The sequence below is a fragment of the Hyperolius riggenbachi genome, chromosome 4 (assembly GCF_040937935.1).
Source record: "Hyperolius riggenbachi isolate aHypRig1 chromosome 4, aHypRig1.pri, whole genome shotgun sequence".
NCBI classification, from domain to species: domain Eukaryota; kingdom Metazoa; phylum Chordata; class Amphibia; order Anura; family Hyperoliidae; genus Hyperolius; species Hyperolius riggenbachi.
Window position 1 is genome coordinate 32,937,723 of NC_090649.1, and position 25,971 is coordinate 32,963,693.

General features: G+C 44.8%; 1 protein-coding gene across 2 annotated transcripts in view; it reads left to right on the forward strand.

The window, feature by feature from the left end:
• Positions 1 to 25,746, forward strand: part of SLC5A6 (solute carrier family 5 member 6) — a 102,734-nt gene extending 76,988 nt beyond the window's left edge. The window contains exons 11-16 of one of the 2 annotated variants that reach the window (XM_068279931.1): positions 2,913 to 2,980; positions 5,343 to 5,429; positions 7,327 to 7,511; positions 14,836 to 14,939; positions 19,548 to 19,702; positions 23,750 to 25,746. In XM_068279931.1, coding sequence (XP_068136032.1) covers positions 2,913 to 2,980; positions 5,343 to 5,429; positions 7,327 to 7,511; positions 14,836 to 14,939; positions 19,548 to 19,702; positions 23,750 to 23,914 — 764 coding nt within the window. In that variant the 3' untranslated portion in view covers positions 23,915 to 25,746. The remainder of the gene's footprint in view (positions 1 to 2,912; positions 2,981 to 5,342; positions 5,430 to 7,326; positions 7,512 to 14,835; positions 14,940 to 19,547; positions 19,703 to 23,749) is intronic. The other variant, XM_068279933.1, reaches the window with a different exon arrangement.
• The last annotated feature ends 225 nt before the right edge of the window (positions 25,747 to 25,971 follow it).

Below are 25,971 nucleotides of genomic sequence, written 5' to 3' on the forward strand. Positions count from 1 at the left end.
CGCTCCCGGGCGGTGGATGCTTTGTGGGGGTGCTTGCGCTGCCCCTCATTTCCTGGGGGTACAAGGAGGCCTACACGCGGCGCCCCTGTTGAGATGCAAGAATTTGCGTGGGCCAACTCCTGCAGGAATGTCAGGAAGGTAGCCTTAGATCCTGCACTATCTGGTAGGCGATTGCAGCTTGCAACGCTTTGCCATTTTAATTAGACGAGAGTCAGTTTAAATTTGAATGAGTCATTAGACTTGAGGCAGCCAGTATATAAGTCAGGTGAAACTGGTCAGAAGCACACACCTTTCACTCTCCTTGGATTGCATACATACAGCATATCAGATGTTTCTAACCTTGTCAGATCTGCCAAGATTAGCTGCATGCTTGTACCTGGTGTATGATTCACACTACTGCAGCCAAATAGATCAGCAGGGCTGCCAGGCAACTGGTATTGTTTAAAAGAAAATAAATATGGCAGCCTCCATATCCCTCTCACTTCAGTTGCCCTTTAGTGAAGCAGCAACAAAGAGCTTTGACTGTCTCTATGTAATTCCCGCTCCGTGTTAGCGGAGATTTGCATGTGGTAAGAATATTTTATTCATTGTAAACCATCATCAGAATTGTAGCATTTGACATAAATCTATTTCCTAGTCAGCAGTAAAGGAAAACAGTTGGTATTTTTCTTGTATTGTGTTTATGTGCCACTCCATCCATTTCTCTCATCAATGTGCTGCAAAAATTACAGCTGCTAATTTCTGCACCCCCCCTTCCCCATCTTGTGGAGAAGAGCAGTGTATACTTTCTAAACTGTGTGGTAAACTCTCATGTCCCGCCCAGGTCCCCGGCCTACTGCGGACATTTCACCCCTCCGCACAGTTTGAGGTATCCTGATGCCCCATTGGATTCTGGGTATGAGTTCTTGGTGGCGCATGATGTCACATTTTGTTTTCTTTCACCATTTGTGTTCTCATTCTCCTCAGTGCTCACTTCAATGACCTGGCAGTGTTTTATAATCCCCCGTGTAACCAAAACGCACAAACCTTCCAGCCCTCCGTGTGTAAATGTGCAGGTAGCGGATAATTCTACTTCTGACTTTGAATTTCCATGTTGGCCTCTGCTGGGAGATGGTGGCAGCTGCGTGCATGAAGGGTGCACACAATGGGCAAATGTGATTGGAGCTCATGTCATGTAATTGAGGCAAAAGAAACTATGTATAAGCCCCGGTTCACTTTGGCCCTAAACCGATCCTAATGGAGGTGAGTGGAACCTATGTTAATCAATAGGAGGATCCGTTTACATGGCTCAGTTAGAATGGATCCATTTGGTGCGTTCCACCAAACGGACCCCAAGTTTGGGTTTGCATTGCTTTTTCCAGATTGACGCATCTGTCGCATTGACCATGTTCTACTGGAACGGAGGTCACTGATGGAAATCTGATGCCTTTTAAAAACCAATGCGTTCCAAGGATGCGTTTTCACACGGATCAATTTTTCGTTCGTCCGTGTGAGCCGGGCCTTATGAAGTCACACGTGATGCGGTAGTACTCTATACTGTTGAGGGTAAGTATAAAAGTCTGGGGACTCTGCAATCAAACATGTGAGAATAGCAGCAGTTTATCCTCCTTGCCGGTTATCACAAGTCAGACTCTGGGTGGAAAAAAGAAGCCAGGAGCGGCAACACCGAGCCTGACTCATGGTAGCCACCGGAAGATCAGCGGGCGTTTAACTCGCCTCCCCTGGGATCCAGACACCAGCAGCCATTCTACTTCCTGTCTATGTAGGCTCCACATCCCCCTGGTAAGATCACCATTTGTTGTCATAACAGCCGCGATCTCACTACAGGGTAACAGCGCCACCCGGAGGACAGAGGGAGAACTGCAACGCTGGATCCCAGGGAGGTAAGTGCTGGGGCTGCTGCCGATCTCTCTAGCAGCATGATTCTTTTTTCCAGTTTTGGGGTCTAAAAGCGTGCTAAAAAAAAAAGCAGCGCTTTTAGACTCTTGAGATCTAGAAAGAATCCTACGTGTGTGTTTTTTTTTTTGGGGGGGGGGGGGGGGGGGGAAGTATACTGAGGATTCATGAGAAAAGAGGGTCAGGGCAGTTTCTAGGCTTAAAAGCACCCAGGGCGAACTTCAAAAAGGACCCACCTCCCCCACTGCAGACTTTGGCACACTGTTGTGACGTGGTTACCGGAGGTGCCATCCAACACCTAGATAGCTGAAGGAGCCTTCAGTATAGGTGGCCTTAGAAACCTCCCCCCCCCCCCCCCTCCCCAAGCATAGGTAGCCAGAGAGGCCCTGTCCTGTATGCTATAGGTAGCTAGAGTCCCCAGACCCCCCCCCCCTCCCCAATATAGGTAGCCAGAGAGTCCGCCCCCTAAGTATTGGTAGCCAGAGAGGCCCTGTTCTGTATGCTATAGGTAGCTAGAGACGTTCCCCCCCCCCCCCCCCCCCCTCAGTATAGGTAGCGAAACGGAGTGAAGTAGCTGAGGTCTGCAGTCAGCTACACACAAGCATATGCCTGTGGGGGTGGTGCTTTGGGGGGGGGGGGGGGGGGCTTGGAGACTGGGTGTCATTGTCATGCCCCTTCTTTGGTCACAGAATATTAAGCAACATAATGCACTAATAAAACAGGAGGCTGAACTTTTGCTTTAAGTTTTCGCATATCACAGCCATTTATAGAGCATTTGTATATTCAATATCACCACAAGTGATTTCTTCCAGTTTCAACTTGACAATGTTTGACGGTTAGACCTGGCATCATTGTTCAGTATTGTACGGAGGGCTGAAATGTTTCCTACATTTATGGTGAACTTAGGTGATGTTACCCTAGAATAATGTTATGCAGAGAGGCCTGAATTCATTCACCCTCTCATCACTTCCTTGTCTGATCTTCCATGCAGTCATTAACTGTCTGTCTGTTCACAGCTCTTGGCTATGGTTTGGTCTGCCTGGGAATGGCCTACATCTCCTCTCTGATGGGTTCTGTTTTGCAGGTAAATCCTCTCTTGCTCCTGTGACATTCTGTAAGTTATTCTGCTGATGGGTCACTCTGCAGTACCCTGCAGGTGGTAAGTTTCTCTGGACTCTGCAGCCTAAAGGCTCATACACACATCAGACCATAGTCTTTTGAAAATGAAAGATCACAGACCAATCTTACCACCCTTCATGTAGTATGAGAGCCATACTCTACACAGTCTATTCTATGGAGCTGAACTCCCCATCAGACAGAAATCTTACCCCCTTCCATGTAGTGTGAGAGCCACACCTACACAGTCTATTCTATGGAGCTGCACTCCCCATCAGACAGAAATCTTACCCCCTTCCATGTAGTGTGAGAGCCACACCTACACAGTCTATTCTATGGAGCTGCACTCCCCATCAGACAGAAATCTTACCCCCTTCCATGTAGTGTGAGAGCCACACCTACACAGTCTATTCTATGGAGCTGCACTCCCCATCAGACAGAAATCTTACCCCCTTCCATGTAGTATGAGAGCCATACCTACAGTCTATTCTATGGAGCTGAACTCCCCATCAGACAGAAATCTTTGCATTATGCTGCACACAAAGATGCTGTACACATTCAACAGATCGGTATCTGCAAAAGATCTGTTCCTGCAAAATGCATTCATAGTCTATGAGATCTGCAGATCCTCATACACACCTTGTTTTACTGACATTCATCTGCAGATCTGACAATCCATCCTGGTGGATCTGATCTGCAGATGAATGTCAGTTAAACAAGGTGTGTATGATGATCTGCAGATCTCATAGACTATGAATGCATTTTGCAGGAATGGATATTTTGCAGGAACAGATCTTTTGCAGATAATGATCTGTTGCATGTGTACAGCATCTTTGTGTGCAGCATCTTGCAAAGATTTCTGTCTGATGGGGAGTTCAGCTCCATAGAATAGACTGTGTAGGTATGGCTCTCATACTACATGAAGGGTGGTAAGATTGGTCTGTGATCTTTCATTTTCCAAAGACTATAGTCTGATGTGTGTATGAGCCTTTACCGGCCCAGTGAGGTTGGCTGCTTTTATTAGTAGGGCTCTTTTGATCTTCAGCTGCTTCCTAACGTAAGAGGACAGTCCATCTATAGACTTGGCTACCCTGAAGTATCATCCTGTGTCTCTCGGTGATTCTGCTGGTAAACGCGCTGCACTGGAGTTCCCTGATCTGCAATCCTGCTTGTACCACGATATGAGAGGTTTTTTTGTTTGTTTGTTTTTTTTTTTTTGTTTGTTTGTTTTTTTTTTTTTACACTTTTTTTTTTTTTTTACACTTTTTTTTTTTTTTTTTTACGCTTTTTTTTTTTTTTTTTTTACACTTTTTCCTCTTTAAAGTAAACCTGAGACGGGGGGATAAGTTCTGTATTATGTACCTGAGGCTACAAACTTCCCATTTGCTGAGCACTCCCAGCAACGGGGGTGCAATAGAGGAGGGGCTCACCTAGAGTCGCACATCCGCAGTAGCTCGCAACTGGTCTAGCCAACAAGCTCTTGGAGGGGCAGCGGTTCAAATAAGCTGACCAGGAGGAAACTGGGGGATCTAAACTGTTGTCTGGAAGAAGCTCCAGGTAAGTATAATAGAACTTGTGGCCCCCTCAGGTACACGTTAACCAGTTCACCACTAAGTGTTTTTTTCCCTTATGGACCAGAGAAATTTTCACATTTCATCTCTCCTCCCTTTCAATCGCCAATAATGTTATCACTACTTATAACAACAAAATGATCTATACCTTGTTTTGTTTTGTTTTTTCCACCACCAGTTAGGCTTTCTGTGGGTGGTACAGTACATTTTGCTAAGAATTATTTCTCAGTTTTTCAGCTATTATAGTTTTAAAATAAAATGTGCTACTGTTTATAAAACCCACTCATTTTATTTGGCCATTTTTCCCTGCTATTACAATGCTTTAATTATGTCCTTAGTACAATGTATGGTGACCATAGTTAATTTGGAGGTAAAGTTGTCATATTTTTTTTTTTTCCAGTATTGAGTTTACACTATATCACTAATTACAAGCCCTTATTTGCAAAAAATTAACAGCAATATACCCTCGTGACATACATATTAGTTTTTTTTATTTTTTTAAACTTGCAAAACTTTTTTTCTTTGCCTAACTTTATTGAATGATCGTTGCTATTTGCTAGCAGTATTTATTCACTTTAATACAGGACTGTGCACGGGAACATGCACGATCATGTGCACGCACGGCAGTGGGTGGCGGTTTTTAATGCAGGATGTAGGTTCTAAAACCTACAGCAGCACTAATTAGGATGCAGAATCTACATCCTAAAATATTAAGCAGTTAAAGAATAACCTTGTCCTCTTCTCTTTGCTCTTTTCTAGGCTGCGCTGAGTATATTTGGCATAGTCGGAGGACCCCTTCTCGGCCTCTTCTCCCTGGGATTTTTCTTTCCTTTCACCAATAGCATTGTGAGTGTCTGAACTGGTAAAAACGGTGACTTTGGCTAAAAGATCAGCTGTTCTTTCTTCATATCTCTTTAAAATCAGTTTCCCCCTTCTAGGATTTTTGGGATTTACAAAGGAGCTGAGTTTATACAGAGGCCGCCACTATTTCCCTCACTTACTGTAGTTACCAGTGGCGTAGCAATAGGGGGTGCAGAGGTAGCGACCGCACCGGGGCCCTTGGGCCAGAGGGGCCCCGAAGGGTCCACCCTCTATCACAGTATTAGCTCTCTACTGGTCCTGTGCTGGTAATAATCACTTCTATAGATGCTTTGAATAGTAGTAATACTTAACACACTGTTCCCAATCCCCTTCTTGCACCTCTGACACTGTGGTTGTACTTGGCAAGTTTTGGTGCGCTGTATCAATTGTTATGTATAAAGTTCTTGGGGGGGGGGGGGGGGCATGTAAAACCTGCACCAGGGCCCACAGCTCCTTAGCTACGCCACTGGTAGTTACCCTACAGATTGAACAAATGCACCAGTAACGTTACTGGAGTAACTGATCGGCAGCTGTGACATGGCACACGATAAAGCGGCTGTACACAACCAGCGGACACTTAGGGCCCTTTTCCACTAGCAATCGCTAGCGCTTGCACTAAGCTCTTGTGATTCAGCAAATCCCATTTTTTTTTCCATTTTTGCTATTGATTGCATAGTTACATAGTTATTTTGGTTGAAAAAAGACATACGTCCATCGAGTTCAACCAGTATAAAGTACAACACCAGCCTGCTCCCTAGCAAAATCGTGGTAAAAATCGCTCCAAGGCGGAATCGCGCTTTGGTAAAAATTGAATTGCAGTGGTGGAAAAGACCTACCGCAATTCCTATGTTATTTAGCAAACCCTAGCGATTTAGAAATTGCTAGCTAATTTGCAATTCAGCATCGCAATCACCGCTAGTGGAAAAGGGCCCTTACTGCTTTTTCCAAATGTTATCTGGTGACTACAAAGAGTTAATAGATCCTCTTAGATCTCTTTAAAATAAACCAGAGACCAAGGCAACACAAGGATTTATACTTACCTGGGGCTTTCTCCAGCCCCCTTTAGTCCATGGCTCCCTCTGTGTCTGTCCGGTCCCCTTCATTCTTCTGCTGTCAGCCCCGGTATTGGGGGACTACTGTGCACACTTGCCCTGGCCAGGTTCCTCCTTGGTCTCCCTCTAGTGTCTCGGAGTGTTCTGTGCGGTGAGTTAAGGCTTGTAACTGCACAGGAGCCAACGAGGCTCACAGTAGTGACAACAGGAGAACAGATGGGTCTGGATGGACACGAAGAGACCACAAACTACAGGAGGCTGGAGGAAGCCCTAGTTAAGTACAAATCATTGCGTTTGATTGGTCTCAGGTACACTTTAAGTCCTTGGAACATTTTCTGCTGTTATTTCTGCTGAGGCCTTCTGGAGCTTTATAAATGGGTCCCTTAGAGATAACCCTTTAATGCCTCACTCTCTGACGGCATTTTATTTCATCATGTAGGAAATCAGCAAATTGTAGTATATATGACTGATGGTGTGGCAGAGGGTTATTTTGCATATGTTGCCGCCTCTCACTGTTGCACTGCATGCCGCTCTCCATCCTCCGACTTCTGGCTGTGAAGGCGGAAGTGTCGGGAAGATGGAGTGCAGCTCAGCAGCGACATAGGTGAGTTAACCCTTCTTGTGGTGGTTCAGCTTATAGTATGGCAACATTTTCGCTGAACCTTATTGGGCAGCCATCCTATGGAAGAAGGAATGTGCTGGAATAGAGGTACCTTGGGCAAATAGGGCATATAAAGTAATGTTTGTTAGTGACTATAGGATGTCACGTTTCTTCAGTTGGCACCTGATCACATTGTCTATCTCTTGTCCCTCTCTCTCCTGCCCCTCAGGGAGCCATCAGTGGTCTGATCGTCGGACTGGTCATGGCTTTTTGGATCGGCCTGGGAAGTTTCTTGAGCAGATTGTCGGCCACTCCCTCTGCACCGCTGCTTAATGTCACGAGTACGCCAGAGGTGGGGAACCTCACCACTGCTGTGATGACCACACTGCTGACTTCTGGGGCCGCTACTAAAAGGTTAGTCGTCCTGCATTGCACCAAAACGATACAGCGCTCACCACCTTGCAGATACAAAAGTCAGTGTCCTGTTCTGCATTAACAACGGTGGTCTTTCTTCAGAAGTTGAGAAGTTGAGATCGGTTTTAAAGTAAACCTGGGATAATGGGAACAAAAGGATTTTTAATTGCCTGGGGCTTCCTTCCGCCCCCTGTATGTTGTCTGCTCACTGGAGGTCCTCTCATTCCAATCTGCTGTGCTTCTGGAATCCAGCTGAGTAGCGGGTCAGTGCGCATGCGCTGGTCCTGGTACTGCACCGCCTCCATGTTCCTGCAGCAGGGAGCATTATGTGCCTGCAGAGTTACAAAGTCGCCGACTTTACCAGGGTTGAAAAACGGCACAACAGAGGGGACCAGGAAGACATTGAGGGAGCGGACAGACAACAGTGGGCTGGAGGGGGTCACAGGTAAGTAAAAATGCTTTTCTTCCCTTCATCTCGGTTGCACTTTTAAAGTGTTTGACACAGTGTTTTTTTATATATCATCTGGGGCCCCCAGGGACAAGATTTCCCTTTCAGACCTCTGGTTACCCAAATTAACCACTTCCCGACCGCCTAACGCACAGGGGCGGCCGGGAAGTGGAGCCCTGAAGGACCGGCTCACCCACAGAGGCGGCGGTCCTTCTAAGGGCATGGGCGGAGCGATCGCGTCATCCGTGACTCGATCCTCCGCCGGCGCCTGTCACCGCTCGCCCGCCGCAACATCCCGCCGGCTATACGGAAGCGCCGGCGGGATGTTAACCCCGCGATCGCCGCATACAAAGTGTATAATACACTTTGTAATGTTTACAAAGTGTATTATACAGGCTGCCTCCTGCCCTGGTGGTCCCAGTGTCCGAGGGACCACCAGGGCAGGCTGCAGCCACCCTAGTCTGCACCCAAGCACACTGATTTCTCCCCCCCCCCCCTGCCCCAGATCGCCCACAGCACCCATCAGACCCCCCCCTGCCCACCCCCCAGACCCCTGTTTGCACCCAATCACCCCCCTAATCACCCATCAATCACTCCCTGTCACTGTCAACGCTATTTTTTTTTATCCCCCCCCCCCCCCTGCCCCCTGCTCCCTCCTGATCACCCCCCCACCCCTCAGATTCTCCCCAGACCCCCCCCCCCCCATGTACTGTATGCATCTATCCCCCCTGATCACCTGTCAATCACCCGTCAATCACCCCCTGTCACTGCCACCCATCAATCAGCCCCTAACCTGCCCCTTGCGGGCAATCTGATCACCCCCCCACACCAATAGATCGCCCGCAGATCCGACATCAGATCACCTCCCAAATCCATTGTTTACATCTATTCTCTCCTCTAAACACCCACTAATTACCCATCAATCACCCATCAATCACCCCCTATCACCACCTGTCACTGTTACCTATCAGATCAGACCCTAATCTGCCCCTTGCGGGCACCCAATCACCCGCCTACACGCTCAGATTGCCCTCAGACCCCCCCTTATCAATTCGCCAGTGCAATATTTACATCTGTCCTTCCCTGTAATAACCCACTGATCACCTGTCAATCACCTGCCAATCACCTATCACCCATCAATCACCCCCTGTCACTGCCACCCAACAATCAGCCCCTAACCTGCCCCTTGTGGGCAAACTGATCACCCACACCAATAGATCGCCCGCAGATCCGACATCAGATCACCACCCAAGCGCAGTGTTTCCATCTATTCTCTACCCTAAACACCCACTAATTACCCATCAATCACCCCCTGTCACTGCTACCTATCAGATTAGACCCCTATCTGCCCCTAGGGCACTCAATCACCCGCCCACACCCTCAGAATGCCCTCAGACCCCAGCCCTGATCACCTCGCCAGTGCATTGCTTGCATCTATTCCCCCCTCTAATCACACCTTGAGACACCCATCAATCACCTCCTGTCACCCCCTAGCACACCTACCCATCAGATCAGGCCCCAATTTGCCCCGTGTGGGCTCCTGATCACTCGGCCAAACCCTCAGATCCCCCTCAGACCCCCTTCTGATCACCTCCCCAGTGCATTGATTGCATCTATTTTCCCCTCTAACCACCCCCTGAGACACCCATCAATCACCTCCTGTCACCCCCCTAGCACTCCTATCCATCAGATCAGGCCCAATACAACCTGTCATCTAAAAGGCCACCCTGCTTATGACCGGTTCCACAAAATTCGCCCCCTCATAGACCACCTGTCATCAAAATTTGCAGATGCTTATACCCCTGAACAGTCATTTTGAGACATTTGGTTTCCAGACTACTCACGGTTTTGGGCCTGTAAAATGCCAGGGCGGTATAGGAACCCCACAAGTGACCCCATTTTAGAAAAAGACACCCCAAGGTATTCTGTTAGGTGTATGACGAGTTCATAGAAGATTTTATTTTTTGTCAAAAGTTAGCGGAAATTAATTTTTATTGGTTTTTTTTTCACAAAGTGTCATTTTTCACTAACTTGTGACAAAAAATAAAATCTTCTATGAACTCGCCATACACCTAACGGAATACCTTGGGGTGTCTTCTTTCTAAAATGGGGTCACTTGTGGGGTTCCTATACTGCCCTGGCATTTTAGGGGCCCTAAACCGCGAGGAGTAGTCTAGAAAACAAATGCTTCAAAATGACCTGTGAATAGGACGTTGGGCCCCTTAGCACACCTAGGCTGCAAAAAAGTGTCACACATGTGGTACCGCCGTACTCAGGAAAAGTAGTATAATGTGTTTTGGGGTGTATTTTTACACATACCCATGCTGGGTGGGAGAAATTTCTATGTAAATGGACAATTGTGTGTAAAAAAAATCAAACAATTGTCATTTACAGAGATATTTCTCCCACTCAGCATGGGTATGTGTAAAAATACACCCCAAAACGCATTATACTACTTCTCCTGAGTACGGCGGTACCACATGTGTGGCACTTTTTTACACCCTAAGTACGCTAAGGGGCCCAAAGTCCAATGAGTACCTTTAGGATTTCACAGGTCATTTTGCGACATTTGGTTTCAAGACTACTCCTCACGGTTTAGGGCCCCTAAAATGCCAGGGCAGTATAGGAACCCCACAAATGACCCCATTCTAGAAAGAAGACACCCAAAGGTATTCCGTACGGAGTATGGTGAGTTCATAGAAGATTTTATTTTTTGTCACAAGTTAGCGGAAAACGACACTTTGTGAAAAAAACAATTAAAATCAATTTCCGCTAACTTGTGACAAAAAAAAAACTTCTATGAACTCACCATACTCCTAACGGAATACCTTGGGGTGTCTTCTTTCTAAAATGGGGTCATTAGTGGGGTTCCTATACTGCCCTGGCATTTTAGGGGCCCTAAACCGTGAGGAGTAGTCTTGAAACAAAAATGACCTGTGAAATCCTAAAGGTACTCATTGGACTTTGGGCCCCTTAGTGCAGTTAGGGTGCAAAAAAGTGCCACACATGTGGTATCGCTGTACTCGGGAGAAGTAGTATAATGTGTTTTGGGGTGTATTTTTACACATACCCATGCTGGGTGGGAGAAATACCTCTGTAAATGACAATCTTTTGATTTTTTTACACTCAATTGTCCATTTACAGAGGTATTTCTCCCACCCAGCATGGGTATGTGTAAAAATACACCCCAAAACACATTGTACTACTTCTCCCGAGTATGGCGATACCACATGTGTGGCACTTTTTTGCACCCTAACTGCGCTAAAGGGCCCAAAGTCCAATGAGTACCTTTAGGATTTCACAGGTCATTTTGAGAAATTTCGTTTCAAGACTACTCCTCACGGTTTAGGGCCCCTAAAATGCCAGGGCAGTATAGGAACCCCACAAATGACCCCATTTTAGAAAGAAGACACCCCAAGGTATTCCGTTAGGAGTATGGCGAGTTCATAGAAGATTTTATTTTTTTGTCACAAGTTAGCGGAAATTGATTTTAATTGTGTTTTTTCACAAAGTGTCATTTTCCGCTAACTTTTGACAAAAAATAAAATCTTCTATGAACTCGCCATACTCCTAACGAAATACCTTGGGGTGTCTTCTTTCTAAAATGGGGTCATTTGTGGGGTTCCTATACTGCCCTGGCATTTTAGGGGCCCTAAACCGTGAGGAGTAGTCTTGAAACGAAATTTCTCAAAATGACCTGTGAAATCCTAAAGGTACTCATTGGACTTTGGGCCCTTTAGCGCAGTTAGGGTGCAAAAAAGTGCCACACATGTGGTATCGCCGTACTCGGGAGAAGTAGTATAATGTGTTTTGTGGTGTATTTTTACACATACCCATGCTGAGTGGGAGAAAGATCTCTGTAAATGGACAATTGTGTGTAAAAAAAAATTAACAAATTGTCATTTACAGAGATATTTCTCCCACCCAGCATGGGTATGTGTAAAAATACACCCCAAAACACATTATACTACTTCTCCTGAGTACGGCAATACCACGTGTGGCACTTTTTTGCAGCCTAACTGCGCTAAGGGGTCCAAAGTCCAATGAGCACCTTTAGGCTTTACAGGGGTGCTTACAATTTAGCACCCCCCAAAATGTCAGGACAGTAAACACACCCCACAAATGACCCCATTTTGGAAAGTAGACCCTTCAAGGTATTCAGAGAGGGGCATGGTGAGTCCGTGGCAGATTTCATTTTTTTTTGTCGCAAGTTAGAAGAAATGGAAACTTTTTTTTTTTTCTCACAAAGTGTCATTTTCCGCTTACTTGTGACAAAAATTAATATCTTCTATGAACTCACTATGCCTCTCAGTGAATACTTTGGGATGTCTTCTTTCCAAAATGGGGTCATTTGGGGGTATTTATACTATCCTGGAATTCTAGCCCCTCATGAAACATGACAGGGGGTCAGAAAACTCAGAGATGCTTTAAAATGGGAAAATTCACTTTTTGCACCATAGTTTGTAAACGCTATAACTTTTACCCAAACCAATAAATATACACTGAATGGGTTTTTTTTTTATCAAAAACATGTTTGTCCACATTTTTCGCGCTGCATGTATACAGAAATTTTACTTTATTTGAAAAATGTCAGCACAGAAAGTTAAAAAAATCATTTTTTTGCCAAAATTCATGTCTTTTTTGATGAATATAATAAAAAGTAAAAATCGCAGGAGCAATCAAATAGCACCAAAAGAAAGCTTTATTAGTGACAAGAAAAGGAGCCAAAATTCATGTAGGTGGTAGGTTGTATGAGCGAGCAATAAACCGTGAAAGCTGCAGTGGTCTGAATGGAAAAAAAGTGGCCGGTCCTTAAAGGGAAGGTCCAAGCAAAATAAAAAAAATGAGTTTCACTTACCTGGGGCTTCTACCAGCCCCATGCAGCCATCCTGTGCCCTCGTAGTCACTCACTGCTGCTCCAGTCCACCGCTGGCAGCTTGCCGACCTAGTGCAGGAACATTAACACATACATTTTTACGCATTACTGGTTTAATGCGTACATTTTTACGCGTTGCATCACTAACGCGTAAAAATGTATGTGTTAATGTTCCTGCACTAGCGGAAATGCATAAAAATGTACTCAATGTGGCCCGCCGACCTCCGAGGTCGGCAAGCTGCCAGCGTGGGACTGGAGCAGCAGTGAGTGACTAGGAGGGCACAGGATGGCTGCATGGGGCTGGTAGAAGCCCCAGGTAAGTGAAACTCATTTTTTTTATTTTGCTTGGACCTTCCCTTTAAGGGGTAGAAAGCCCACGGTCCTCAAGTGGTTAAGAGTGCTTGGAAGTGCCCTGCTTAACCAACGGAAGCCTCGGCGTGTAACTGCTTGTGCAAGGAGCAGAGGCATAAACTACTGCAAAAAAAACAAAGTTCCCAATGGAATGGCCTTACCACAGTCCCACAAAGTGCCTGGGACTAGCTTGGCTGGACACCAGTTACCATAATTTACCAGTATGTTTTGAGACGATAAAAGAAATAGACCTTTCCGGCTTGCAGCTTCTGAGCCTCAGACTGTCCTGTGCAAATTGAAGAAGGTTCACTTTCCATTTTACAAATCTTGCATGTACATGTAATTCAAAAAAAGGCTTTGAATTTCCTGATGGCAGTGATGTCACTTCCGGTCTACTCAAAAGTAGTAAGGAGGTAGGCAGGACTTCTAGTAATCCAGGATGGACTTCTCGCATCACAGGCTTCCATTGCTCCTCCCCTTACTGTTAAAGTCCCACCTCCTTGTCTACTTTTTCTATATAGATAGATGGTATAGCAAAGGTGTATATCTTTGTGGGGATTGTGCGAGGACAAATCTCGGTATCTGGGCCTTAAAGTAAAAATCATTTTAAGAATTATGCAAATTATGATACAGAATTATGCTAATTATGAAAATCTATTGTAAAATGGACTAATCAAATACTTTGAAAGCTTTTCACTGGTCCATTTTCAAGTTTCAGTAACATTTGCATATTTCTGCATCAACTTTGAATTACTGTCATATTTCAAATTAAGTAGAAAGTTGAAACTGAGCCAAAACTTTGTACTTAATGCCTTTTATACTTACTTGGCAGACACGGGTGTGGAGACTAAAACAGCTGTAGGTGTAAGTGGCGCTTAAATACAAAAACAGGGCCTGGAAATATGGGTACAGTGTGAAGCTGAAAAACTGCTCGCCCTACTGCTGCAAAAGTCTTGGTCGGCATGAATTACTATTCCCCCTCCAGGCTGCCACTAACCCAGGGGGAAAAATGTAATTCAGCTGCCAGCTCTGGCTAGTGGTTGAATTACGCTGATTTTAAAGGACTCCTGAAGTGAACAGCACAATCTATTTTTACTTACCTGGCACTTCTTTCAGCCCCTAGAAATCATTTGACTCCTTCGTGGCAGCTCCGGTCCTCCTCGGTGTTCTGCTGGGCAGCTGTAAAGATTGCCGACCTGTGCGTGTATGTGCCCATGTCAACGGATGTGTACTGCACACACCCAGTGATGAGCGCCCGCACGTGTCCACATGTGCAGAAAGGCTGACCCCGCCCTTGGGTCTGCAATACACTTGCAGGCAGCCAGTGGGACGCTGGGGAGCACCGGAACTGTAGCGCTGCTTAACTCCGGAGTCTTTTAAGTTAATTTGATGTTTTTAAAGTAATTTGGGCTCCATCTTTTAATGAGGCCAAGTGACTGAGTGTCGCTATAGCCGTTATTCACATTACGGCCTATGGAGGTGCCCAGCAGAAACTATTTCAGGAGGAGGTTCGGTATGTTGGCCTCTAGCATTCCCTTACAGCAGGTTTGATTCAGCACAGTGGTCTGGACTCCTCCCCTTCCTGCTGGACTCCTCCCCTTCCTGATCCTGCAGAAGGTTTATGCCTCTTGTGTTTTCCCTCCCTGCAGTGTGACTGGTCTGCAGAAGTTTTACAGTCTGTCGTACATGTGGTACAGTGCGCACAACTCCACCACCGTCGTCATTGTTGGCATCATCGTCAGCCTGCTGACAGGTAAGGGGGGTGGGGGAAGAAGCTCCTCCCATGTACGTTGTAGAAGAAACCATGTGGTTATTTAGTTCCTCCCACCACAGAGCTGCAAACATACCTGGCCAATGAGCTGCTCAGAATTTTGGCTTGCTTGCAGATCTAATGCAAATTTTTTGCTTCTTAGAAATGGACCAATCGGAATCAACAGGAAGTGCCTTTTGATTGGCCCAGTTCCAGGCTGCTTTGAATTTGCATGCAAGCCAGTGTTTGCATCTCATTGAGAATCTCTAGTTCCTGGGAGAGATATCGGTCATTTCTACAGCTCCAACAAACTGTTTTTTCCTCTGTATAAAAAGGAAACTTACTTTCTGTACCAGTCAGTTCATACTCTGTGACTGACTCCGCCCTGCTCACTGCCTAGTCCACTGGTGGCAAACACAAGGCCCATAGGCCCTCCTTGCCATTTTATGTGGCCCTCAAGAGCTTCAAATGTACATCATTGTAGCCAGTAAAAGAACCATGCACTGCCTTCCCATCTAGAGGATGACTGTGTTTCTAGCCCCCGTGTGGCTAGTAACACATACACAACCACACACCCATTCCACCCCATCCCCGGCATCCTCTTTCCACATAGAGCAGTCTCAGTAAACCGTCTCAAGTACAGTGGCGTAACAATAGCAACCGTGTGTGGGGAGGTGGCCTGGATCCCTGCACCTCCCCCTCCAGCAGAGTAGCACATCGGATCAGTGTAATATTTACCTGCTCCAGTGCTGTGTTTTTTCTTTCATTCTTTTCAGCAGCTGCACGCTCTGTACTTCCACACCTCCAGCTCTCGATCACATGACATGCGTGAGGAGCCAGAGGTGTGAAGCATAGAGCTTGTGGCTCTGAGGAAGATCAGAGGGGACCCAAAACACTGGGGCAGGTAAATGTTACACTGCTCCACTGCGCTATTCTGCTGGAGGGGGAGGGGAAGTCATCCAGGCTACCTCCCCACACACGGTCGCTATTGATACGCCACTTTACTTGAGAATGTTCAATAAATGTTAAAGCTTAACCACTTAATGGCAAGCTGACTTACAAAAACATCCTGCTAGAGCCTCTTGTTGGCTCCAGGACATTTTATAAGTCTAGTGGAGCTGCTGCCGCTGTGCATGTGCACGCTCCCGCGTGGGCACGTGCGTTCCTGCGCTCGTGCACGTGAAAATTGTGGGGGGAAAAAACATGGAAAAAATACACCTTTATTTCCAAATAATATATTGTCACCATACTTAGTACTTGGGACATAATTAAAATCATGTGATAACCAGGACAAACGGGCAGATAAAATGTGTGGGTTTTATGCACAGTAGCAGGGTTTATATTAAAACTATAGGGGATGAAATTGGAGAAATAGTGTGTTTTTTTTTTTTTCATTTTTTCCTTGTTTTTCCCTTTTACAATGCATAGAAAACAAAGTAATTACTGAAAGCAAATAACCGTAAAAAAGCCCAATTTGTGGTGAAAAAAACAAGATCTACATCATTTTATTGTGATTAGTAGTGATTAAGCTATTGGCAAATGAAAGGGATGAGCACGGAAAGGGCAAAATCGCTGTTGTCCGTTAGGGTAAAAACCCCTTTGGGGTGAAGTGGTTAATAAACAATTTGGCCCGAGACTTACACTATGTTTTACATTTTGGCCACTTAGATTATTTGAGTTTGACACTCCTGGCCTAGTCAGTCTGAAGTCCTTCCTCTTTAATGGCATAGGCTGGTGAGTAAGTAGTGGTTGATTGCTATGTCAGCTAAAGCCATGTCTGCCTGCTAGCTTGAAAAAAAGTAGGCAGTTAAAATCTGACAAAATCGGCATGTTTTGGGCCAGTCCATCTCCTCATGGGGGATTCTCAGCGTTTTCGTTGGAGGAACTGCAGTGAAAATAATGTAATATAAAACGTGCTTCATTTTTACAATGATTATGTATAAATGATTTAGTCAGTGTTTGCCCATTGTAAACTCTTTTAAATCCCTGATTTACATTCTGACATTTTTACTGTTGGCAGGTGATGTAGCTGCTGCATGCTTTTTTGGCAGATGGAAACAACTGTAAACAGCTATTTCCCACAATGCAGCAAGGTTCAGACAGGAAACTGCCAAGAGTATGTACACAGAGTTTCTTGTGGGAGAGGTTTCACCACAATATCAGTCATACAGCGCCCCCTGATGGTCTGTTTGTGAAAAGAAATAGATTTCTCATGTAAAGGGGGGTATCAGCTACTGATTGGGATAAAGTTCAATTCTTGGTCACAGTTTCTCTTTAACAGCTTTTCCTGAAAAGCAGTTTAACTGCCAAAATAGTAAGATACCGGCCAGCCTCCCGACACACTTGCACACTATTCTGTCAGTTAGACTTTAGCAACTGCTGTTCAGGAAATGCTGTTGAAAACAAAGAAAACTCTGAGAATCCCCCATGAGGAGATGGACTGGCCCAAAACCTGTTGGTTCTGTCAGATCTTAAATGCCTACTTTTTTCACGATAGTGGTTCTTTAAAGGGGTTCTTTAGCGAATAAGGAAAAAAAATAAAAAGTGGTTTATGTATAAACTATTAAACATCCTTCTAAAATAGTGTAAACAGTTTAAAAATAAAAAATGAATGGTTTCATCAATGCAACATGTAATGTAAACCGTGACAGATGGTGGACTTGGAAGCTAATCCATTTGTTATGTTAGGCGTTGAATCGAATCTGACAAAGAATCATATGGTGTAGATTATTATTATTTATTGTATTTATAAAGCGCCAACATATTACGCAGCGCTGGACATTAGTTTAGGTTACAGACAATATTTAGAGGTGACACAGCAATATGACAATACAGGAATACAAGAAAACCAGATCACACACCATAGTATGAGTACCAGGTAATGCTTAGTCAGTCACTGGAGGGAAGCATGGAGATTCGGCAAGTTAGGTTCACTCAGATGCATAGCATGGGTTCACAGTAATGGAGGTGCATGATCAGGTAGGACACAAAAGGAGGAGGACCCTGCCCAAATGCTTACAATCTAGATGGGACTGATTCTCCCAGCAGCTTATGACTCTTTTCACAAACCAGTCTCTGCAGCGGCCTCTGGTTGCCTAGCAACAATGTAAACACATATTGAGCAGCTCAGCTGTTAGGGCTATAACAGCGATTCCTGCAAGAAGTGGGTTATACCACTGAAAACTACTTAGGCAGGAGTTATGGTTGTGAAAAGAAAGTAAAAAAAATAAAAATAAAAAAACCCTAACAAATTTATTAGCCTCCAAGTCTGTCATCCGTCACTGTTTACATTACATGTTGTATTGATGAAACCATTCATTTTTTCAAAAACAAACAAACCGTTTTACACTATTTTAGAAGGATGCTTAATGGTTTATGCATCAACAACTTTTTTATTTTTTTCCTCATTCACGAAAGAACCCCTTTAACCTCCTTAGCAGTAACCCCGTGCTGGACACGGGGTAAACTGCCGGAGGGTGCCTCTCAGGCCCTGTTGGGCCGATTTTACATTTTTTTTTTTTTTTTTGCTACACGCAGCTAGCACTTTGCTAGCTGCGTGTGCATAACGATCGCCGCCGATTCGCCGCTATCCGCGCCGCCCCCCCCCCCCCTCCCAGACCCCTTTCACTGCCTGGCCAATCAGTGCCAGGCAGCGCTGATTGGTGGATCGGAATGCCAGATGACGTCTCTGACATCAGTGACGTCATCGTGATTGTCACCATGGCGACGGGGAAGCCCATACAGGGAATCCCGTTCAGAACGGGATTCCCTGCAGGGTAAAAGTGCCGGCGGTGATCGGAGGGGTGGGAGGGATAGCGAAGGGAGGGGGGAAGCATGTAGCTAGCGCTAGGCTAGCTACCGTTACATGTTTTAAAAAAAATGTGCTGCGCTGCCCCCTGGCGGATTTATTGTACCGCCAGGGAGGTTAATGAATTGCTGTAGCAAGGTGTTCTATTTATTTTTTCAAAACTTTTTTTTTTTTTTTTTTTTTTTGTTTACAAAATCTTTTCATGCATTACACTGCACTAAAATTACACTAAACGAGCAATTCGGTTTTAAAGTGGGATAAAACTCTGACATAACATTCAGTAAGAACCTGTTTTTCTACTTATTATCCATTCAGTTGCCATATTTTATTTTGTGCACCAGTAATATTGTCTGTCTACAAACTACAAGGTCCCAAAGTACAGTTTATCTGCTCTGAAAGCTGTCATTGCATTTTATTGCAAAGCAGCTGTATTTGTATATTTAAAAATCTATCTAGAGCGTACTTCTCAGCTCTTTCTACTTCTCAGTTTCTGCACTTTGCTAATGTTTACTAAATGCATCTGAGAAAGGAATGTAAACAAAAAGATAATGTTATCACCTCTTTGGATGCAGCCAGCAGCTTTCCACTGAAGAACAAAACGTTTAACTGTTTGAATGCTGTTGTTCTACATATTTTTTTTTTTTTTTTGTGGTAATAGGTTTTATGCTGTAAATAATCTTTTAGAACAAAGAGGAAATATTGAGTTTCGTACCACTTTAATAAAATATGTGCTGAACTTGCTCCTAGCCTCTTTATTTTTGTCACATGTCGCCTTGTATAACTGTTGTTTCTGTACTTCTCAGGCCCAATGAAGGGGAAGGATGTGAACCCCAGAACGGTGTACCTCGTCCTTCCCAAGCTGCTGTTCTTCCTGCCGGAGAGCTACCGGGAGAAGCTGCGGTTCGGGGTGCCCCACAAACCAGAGGTAGGGCAGCATGACGAGTCCACCCTGTTAAAGGTACATTGTATTGTCTGTGTTGAGCTGTCCTGTATTCATGTATTACATGTCAATTACAAGTGTTATGTTTCTGCTGGTGTCACTGGGTTACATTTACAGGGACAGAGACGGCCAGGCGGCAGGTGCAGTGTCATAAGTCCAATTCCCAAGAGATTTCATGCTGAAAGATTGGGAATTTTCCCACAGTGTATGGGGCAACCAGCAGATCTCTTTCCAATCGGAAACAGATCTGCCCGTAAATCGCTAGATTTACAGGCACCTTTAACGGTTTCAGTAAATAACCTTACAAGTTCAGACTCACAAAACCTTTCCAAGAGTTGCAGCAAAAGAAAGCTGAAGTGTTTCTATGGAATTTTTGATAAGCTTTATGCATTATTAAGTTAGGGGGAGATTACTGAGCGCCGGCTATAGTCACAATTTAACTCTTTTGGAGACGTGCATGCGACACCCACTTGTATGACACGCCCACCTTCTGTACAAGTCTCAGAGCTACAGCTGGTAATTGGAAATTAATACAATGATTGGATGTTAAATCAGGGGAACATGTTCAGTGAATGGTTACACTTGTTTGGGGCTTTCAACTTGTGTTTGCCTTGAGTTTGCCGTAATTAATTATTAGCAGCAGCACTTCTCTGAGGTTTCCTGGTGGGTCACCTTAATTAGACAAGACAAGAAACAAAACGGTTATATTGTGCTTTTCTACTGCCGGACTCAAAAGGCTTCGGAGGTGCTGCCCCTTAAAGAGAACCTGTAATCCAGGATTGAACTTTATCCCAATTAGTAGCTGATACGCCCTTTCCTACAAGAAACCGTATCCTGTTCTCAAATAGCATATCAGGGGGGGTCTGTGTGGCTGATATTGTGGTGAAACCCCTCCCACAGTGTGATGTCAGCATCTAGGTCCTGACAGTTTGCTGTGTGTGAACCTCGTTGCATTGTGGGAAATAACAGCTATTACCAACTGCCAGGCAAGCAGCATCTCCCTCTGTGCATAGAACTGTTAGTAACGAACATTCCGTATAGATACATTTCAGGGCCCGTTTCCACTATCGCGAATCCGCATGCGGGCAACGCATGCGGATTCGCACAGTCAGTACAAGTGGATGGGACTGTTTCCACTTGTGCGTTTCCCCGCACGTTTTTCTGTGCAGAAAAAATCTGCAGGGTAGGAGCCTCAGAATTCGCCTGCATGTGGAATGCAGGCGAATCGCACGCAATGTATTTAATAGGGAAATCGCATGCGTTTCCCCATGCGTTTTTTGCCGCGATTTCGCATGCGATTTCGCATAGGTACCCATGTTAATTCACACAGGCAGTGACATGGTTAAAATCGCATACAGCCTTACCTATGCGAAATCGCATGCGAAATCGCGGCAAAAAACGCATGCGGAATCGCACCCGCATGCGATTTGCCTGCGGTGATTCGCCGGCGATTTTGTAACGCTATAGTGGAAACGGGCCCTCAGACTGTAAATTTGGGAGAGGAAAGATTTTACAATGGGCAAACACTCACTAAATAGTGAATATTCAGTGTGTTCTTTTCACTACAGTTCCTCCATTAGGTTTGGGAATTGGGGAGGGAGGGAGCAGTAGGTGCAGCAAAGGCCATAAAAAGCAACATTTTCAGCTCCACAGCAGGAGGGAACCTCTCTTAGGTTTGTATTGCTGTCTCTGCCTGCATTATTTTGGTCAGGGTGGATTGCTTGATTCATTTTCCAACTTTTTCTGGAGTTTCCCCACTTTGCTAAGTTAATGCATATTGTTTTTGTTCTGTGTTTTTATTATTAGTGCGATCTATCTCAATTTAGTGAGATTTTGTAACATCCTCTCTTGATTATATCTGTGAACAAGGCAGGGATCACATAGGGGTACCTGAAGTTACATGTGCCGTCCAGAGAGAACAAAAAACCGAGACACCAGGAGCCCTATATATTATACTATGTCAGATAAATGGGACAATTGTGCAAGGATGATACTCACAAATCTGGGTGGTTGCAACGGCAACCACAGTTCTGCTTCTGTGGAGAAAGGAACTCCCTATCGCCTAAATAACTTTTAGGCCCTCTGGTTCTCTCAATGACTAACTGTACAAGATTTCTTTGCAAGCCTTTGTAACTTTACGTTTATTCATCAGGCATGAGACAAAACTGGATGACAACCAAAGTATGCTTTTTACAGTTCTGACCCAGTTCTGCATTTGCCTGAAGAAGAAATTTAAAGGGAACCAGAGCTGAAAAAATAGAGATTTTATACATACCTGGGGATTCCTCCAGCCTCATACGCGCTGATCGATCCCACGCCGCTGTCCTCCTCTGCCCGCAGCTACGAGAACCGGTTCCCCGCTGTTCCGTCGGTCTGAGCCAGTCTCAGTGTAGGAGAAGTGCAAGCTTAGTTTTTGTTTTTTTTCAGCTAGTGTACATCTCTGGTACCCTTTAAAGTTTTGAAAGCTTGCAAAGAAGTCTTGTACAGTTTAAATATTAAAAGTATCACCTAAACAACTTGTCTTCAGACTGTAGGAGTCAGAACATAAAGGGGGTGGGAGCAGGAGCCACAGGTGTAAGAAAACTTCTAAAAACAGTTTAAAAGATGAAAGGTGGCTTACCTCAAATAAATCACCAACTGCATATTGGCTTAAGTAAACAATATTTGTTAGGAACACTACAGACATGTTTTGCAGGCGCTTCAAGCTATCTGCTTGTACATATAACACACTAATTGGTGACCCGAGGAAGTGATATCTAGCCCGTGAAATGTGTTGTCTGTAGCGTTCCTAATAAATATTGTTTACTTCAGTCAATATGCTGTTGGTGACGTCTTTGAGGTAAGCCAGCTTTTACCTTCTAAACAGTTTTTAGATGTTGTATTACATCTTGGGGCACATCCTACCAGAGCTGACAGAGGTCCTAACTCACTCTATGAAAACAAGAGAGGAGAAGAGGCGCCCAGGGCTATAAGCAATAATACAACTAAGCTAAAAAAAAAGCAAATGAGATAAGGAATGATATGGCTTACCTCAATGAAGACAAAACTCAGGATAAATGAACAGTGTGTAATAAAGTTCATTTATCATACGAGTTTTGTCTTCATTGAGGGCAAGCCACCTCATTCCTTTTCTCATTTATTTGGTGTTAAACCTATTTTTAGTATACCATTGGGCATCTCTTCTCCTCCCTTTTGTGCTTGTTCACAGTCCATTAGAGGGGTGTTCTCTGGCCCCTGTTGGGGTTCTGCCATCACCAGGAGCAGTGGATTCTTTTACATGAGGAGTTTGCCCTGGACGCCCAGTTGTAGTCGTTACACATCTCCACCTGCCTCTTGTGGTTGGTTGCCCCTCCTGCAACCTCCCTTTGTGAGTACCACCTTTCCTTACACTACTGTTCTGACCCTTGTGTTACACTTTACACTATTGGGGCTCCCGTGGTCTCTGTGTATTTCATTGCAGGGTGTTTATTCACCCTCCCTTCATACACACATTATGAAAGCTAAAAGAACAATAAAAATTTGGTTGGAGCTCCACTCATTTAGGAGAAATATTTTTTTTTAGCAGCTAACTTCTTGTGATTCAGAGCCATGGAAGCTTAAAGTGAACCTCCGGACTAAAAATCTACTCAGCAGAACTGAAAAGGTTAGGTGTTTAACAGTTTCACAGCATCAGAACTTTGTTTTTCTTAGCAAAGCATCATTAGCTGAATTTTTAGCTAAGCTCCACCCATCAAAGAAAACTGCCCAGGCTTTTTTTCCCCTGATGCTGTGCAAAGCATGATGGGATTACCTATGTTGTTGTTCACATTGCCTAGCAACTGGGAGGGGTGATCAGCACACAGGACAGTTGGAACTGTGTCTCATGCTCCCTTTCACCTCCTTTTAACCAAAAAGATGGCTGCCCTCTTGAAATCAAACATTTGCCTGTTCTTTTAAAACAGTGGGTAAGAGATTATATTATCTATCTATTTTAATTAACATAACTAATGTAACTTAATGACAGTATGTTTGTTTAGGCAGAAGTTTCTCTTTAATCTAGCATGGGCATTCCCTCTCTCTTAACAGGATGAACACCATTCTCCGAAGCCCTTAGTAGACGAGAAATCCTCTAATGGTTTTCTGAATGGGACTTTGAAGCCCACCGAGAAAGAAGACATGGAAGAGAATTATTCTGGATTTTCTCGACCTGATGTTGGACACTCGTACATTGTCCAGGAGACTTCTCTCTGATAAAACGCCCAGGGATGTGTCCTCCAACGACTGCCGGCTGGTCCGTGTGGTGAGGGAACCTGGAGGCCCTTGCCAACATTTGCTGCTAGTGGGTCCTCAAGTGTAAGATGCATAGAAAGAGACCGTTTGCTGTGCTGACTATTTGTCCCTCAATCCGAGGCACTAACCTGCCAATGTCCTACGTATACCTCTTCTAATTTTGCAGGGGCCCATTCCAGATGGATGAAGACCTGGTCTTGTGTTAAAAATATTATGGTCCTTTGTATAGCGTTTGCTCATCCAGTAGCTGCGGCACATTTTGTTCTGTTCCTGTCTCTCTATTCTCAGTTGCCTCCCACCTTCGCTCTTCAACCAAGTGAGTTAAAGTGTACCAGAGCTGATAAATTAAAAAGATTTTATACATACCTGGGGCTTCCTCCAGTCCCATCTGCTCCGATCGCTCCTCCCACGCTGCCTCCAGGAGCTTCAAGAACCGGTCCCCACCCTTCCGTCAGTCGGAGCCAGTCTCACATAAGGGAAGTGTGATGTTTGCGTATCTCTCCAGCAGCTGCTCGAGAGATACGTAGAGCGCGCACTTCTCCTGCATAGCTGGCTGCGACTGATGTCAGTGACTGGACCCGGTTCCCGAAGCTGCAGGCAGCGGAGGACGGTGACGTGGGAGCGATCAGAGCGGATGGGGCTGGAGGAAGCCCCCAGGTATGTATAAAATATTTTTAATTTATCCGCTCTGAGTCCCTTTAAACACCAGGAGGGCTCTTGGCAGCTTGTAAAAACGTTATTCCGTAGAATATCTCAAGGTTCATGTTGCTTCCCACCCATGTTAGTTTTGGGTGTTCCTGCCCAATTCTCTGCTTCAGCCCTTTATCCACTTATTAAACCATTGATTTAGGTAGCGACCATTAATTTGTAAGAAATGGGGGACCCAGCAGGAAACTATCCATTAAAGCGGATCCAAGATGAAAAACTAACCATAACAAGTAACTTGTCTATATATCTTATCTAAAGTTTAGATAGTTTACACAGCAAATCTATCTGCAAACAGCTTTAATAGAATATGATTATTTCTTCCTGTGATACAATGACAGCAGCCATGTTCTTTGTAAACATTACACAGAGGCAGGCTTATCTGCACCATCAGCACTCAGACTGTGAAAAAACCTAATCCCCCTCCTCCCCTCTGCCTCTGAAATCTCTGGCTAGTAACACCTCCCCCTCCTCCTGCCCAGACTGAGCTCCCATGAGCCCTTGCTACTGCCAAGGCTCTCTGAAAAACTGTGGGTGGGGCTTTTTTAGTTTATAGGGAATTAGAGTATTAAAACAAAAACAAAAAAAGTATTTGGCTTGAGGAATGCCTTATAAACAATAGGAAAGGAACACAATTATGCAATGAGTAAAAGTTCATCTCGGATCAACATTAAATAAACTCTAAATTTGAACACCAGGACCCTCCCCTTGGACCGTTGGGCTTCAGTGATGGCACTTGCTTCAGCTACCGCCTCCACTCGTGCAAGTTTACTAAACCTGTTCAGGTGGTGGTGTGAATAGCATTCCCTACGGGGCCCCCTATTTCTTACAAATTAGTGGTGGTGACCATATTGCCACGAGCAGGAAGCACCCGTTGGCCCATGAGGTTTCCTGCTGGATCCCTTCACCTAGACTACCGCCTTTAAGCGCACCTGAACTGAGTCACATTTTTTTGTAAGTAAAGCTGCAAGTGACTTCCCTTCACAAAGACAATTCCACACATACCTTTTCTTTACACATTTCCAGCTGTTTTGGGAATAAGAGAACTGTTAAAATGCCATTTAAGATGGCCTAAATGCCCCCCCCCCCCCCCCCAAAAAAAAAAAAAACTTCCAGCAGCTTTCTAGCAAGGTGGGGTGGCTTTGTGTACTAGTAAAATCATGTTGTTTTAGCTATGTACAATATGACAGATATCTAACCAAGCACAAATGGTCGGCCGTGTTCTTTCTGTCAACCAACTCTGTGTTGAGGAGGACCTCTCATCTAGATCAGGGCTTCCCAACCCTGTCCACAAGGGCCACCAACAGTACATG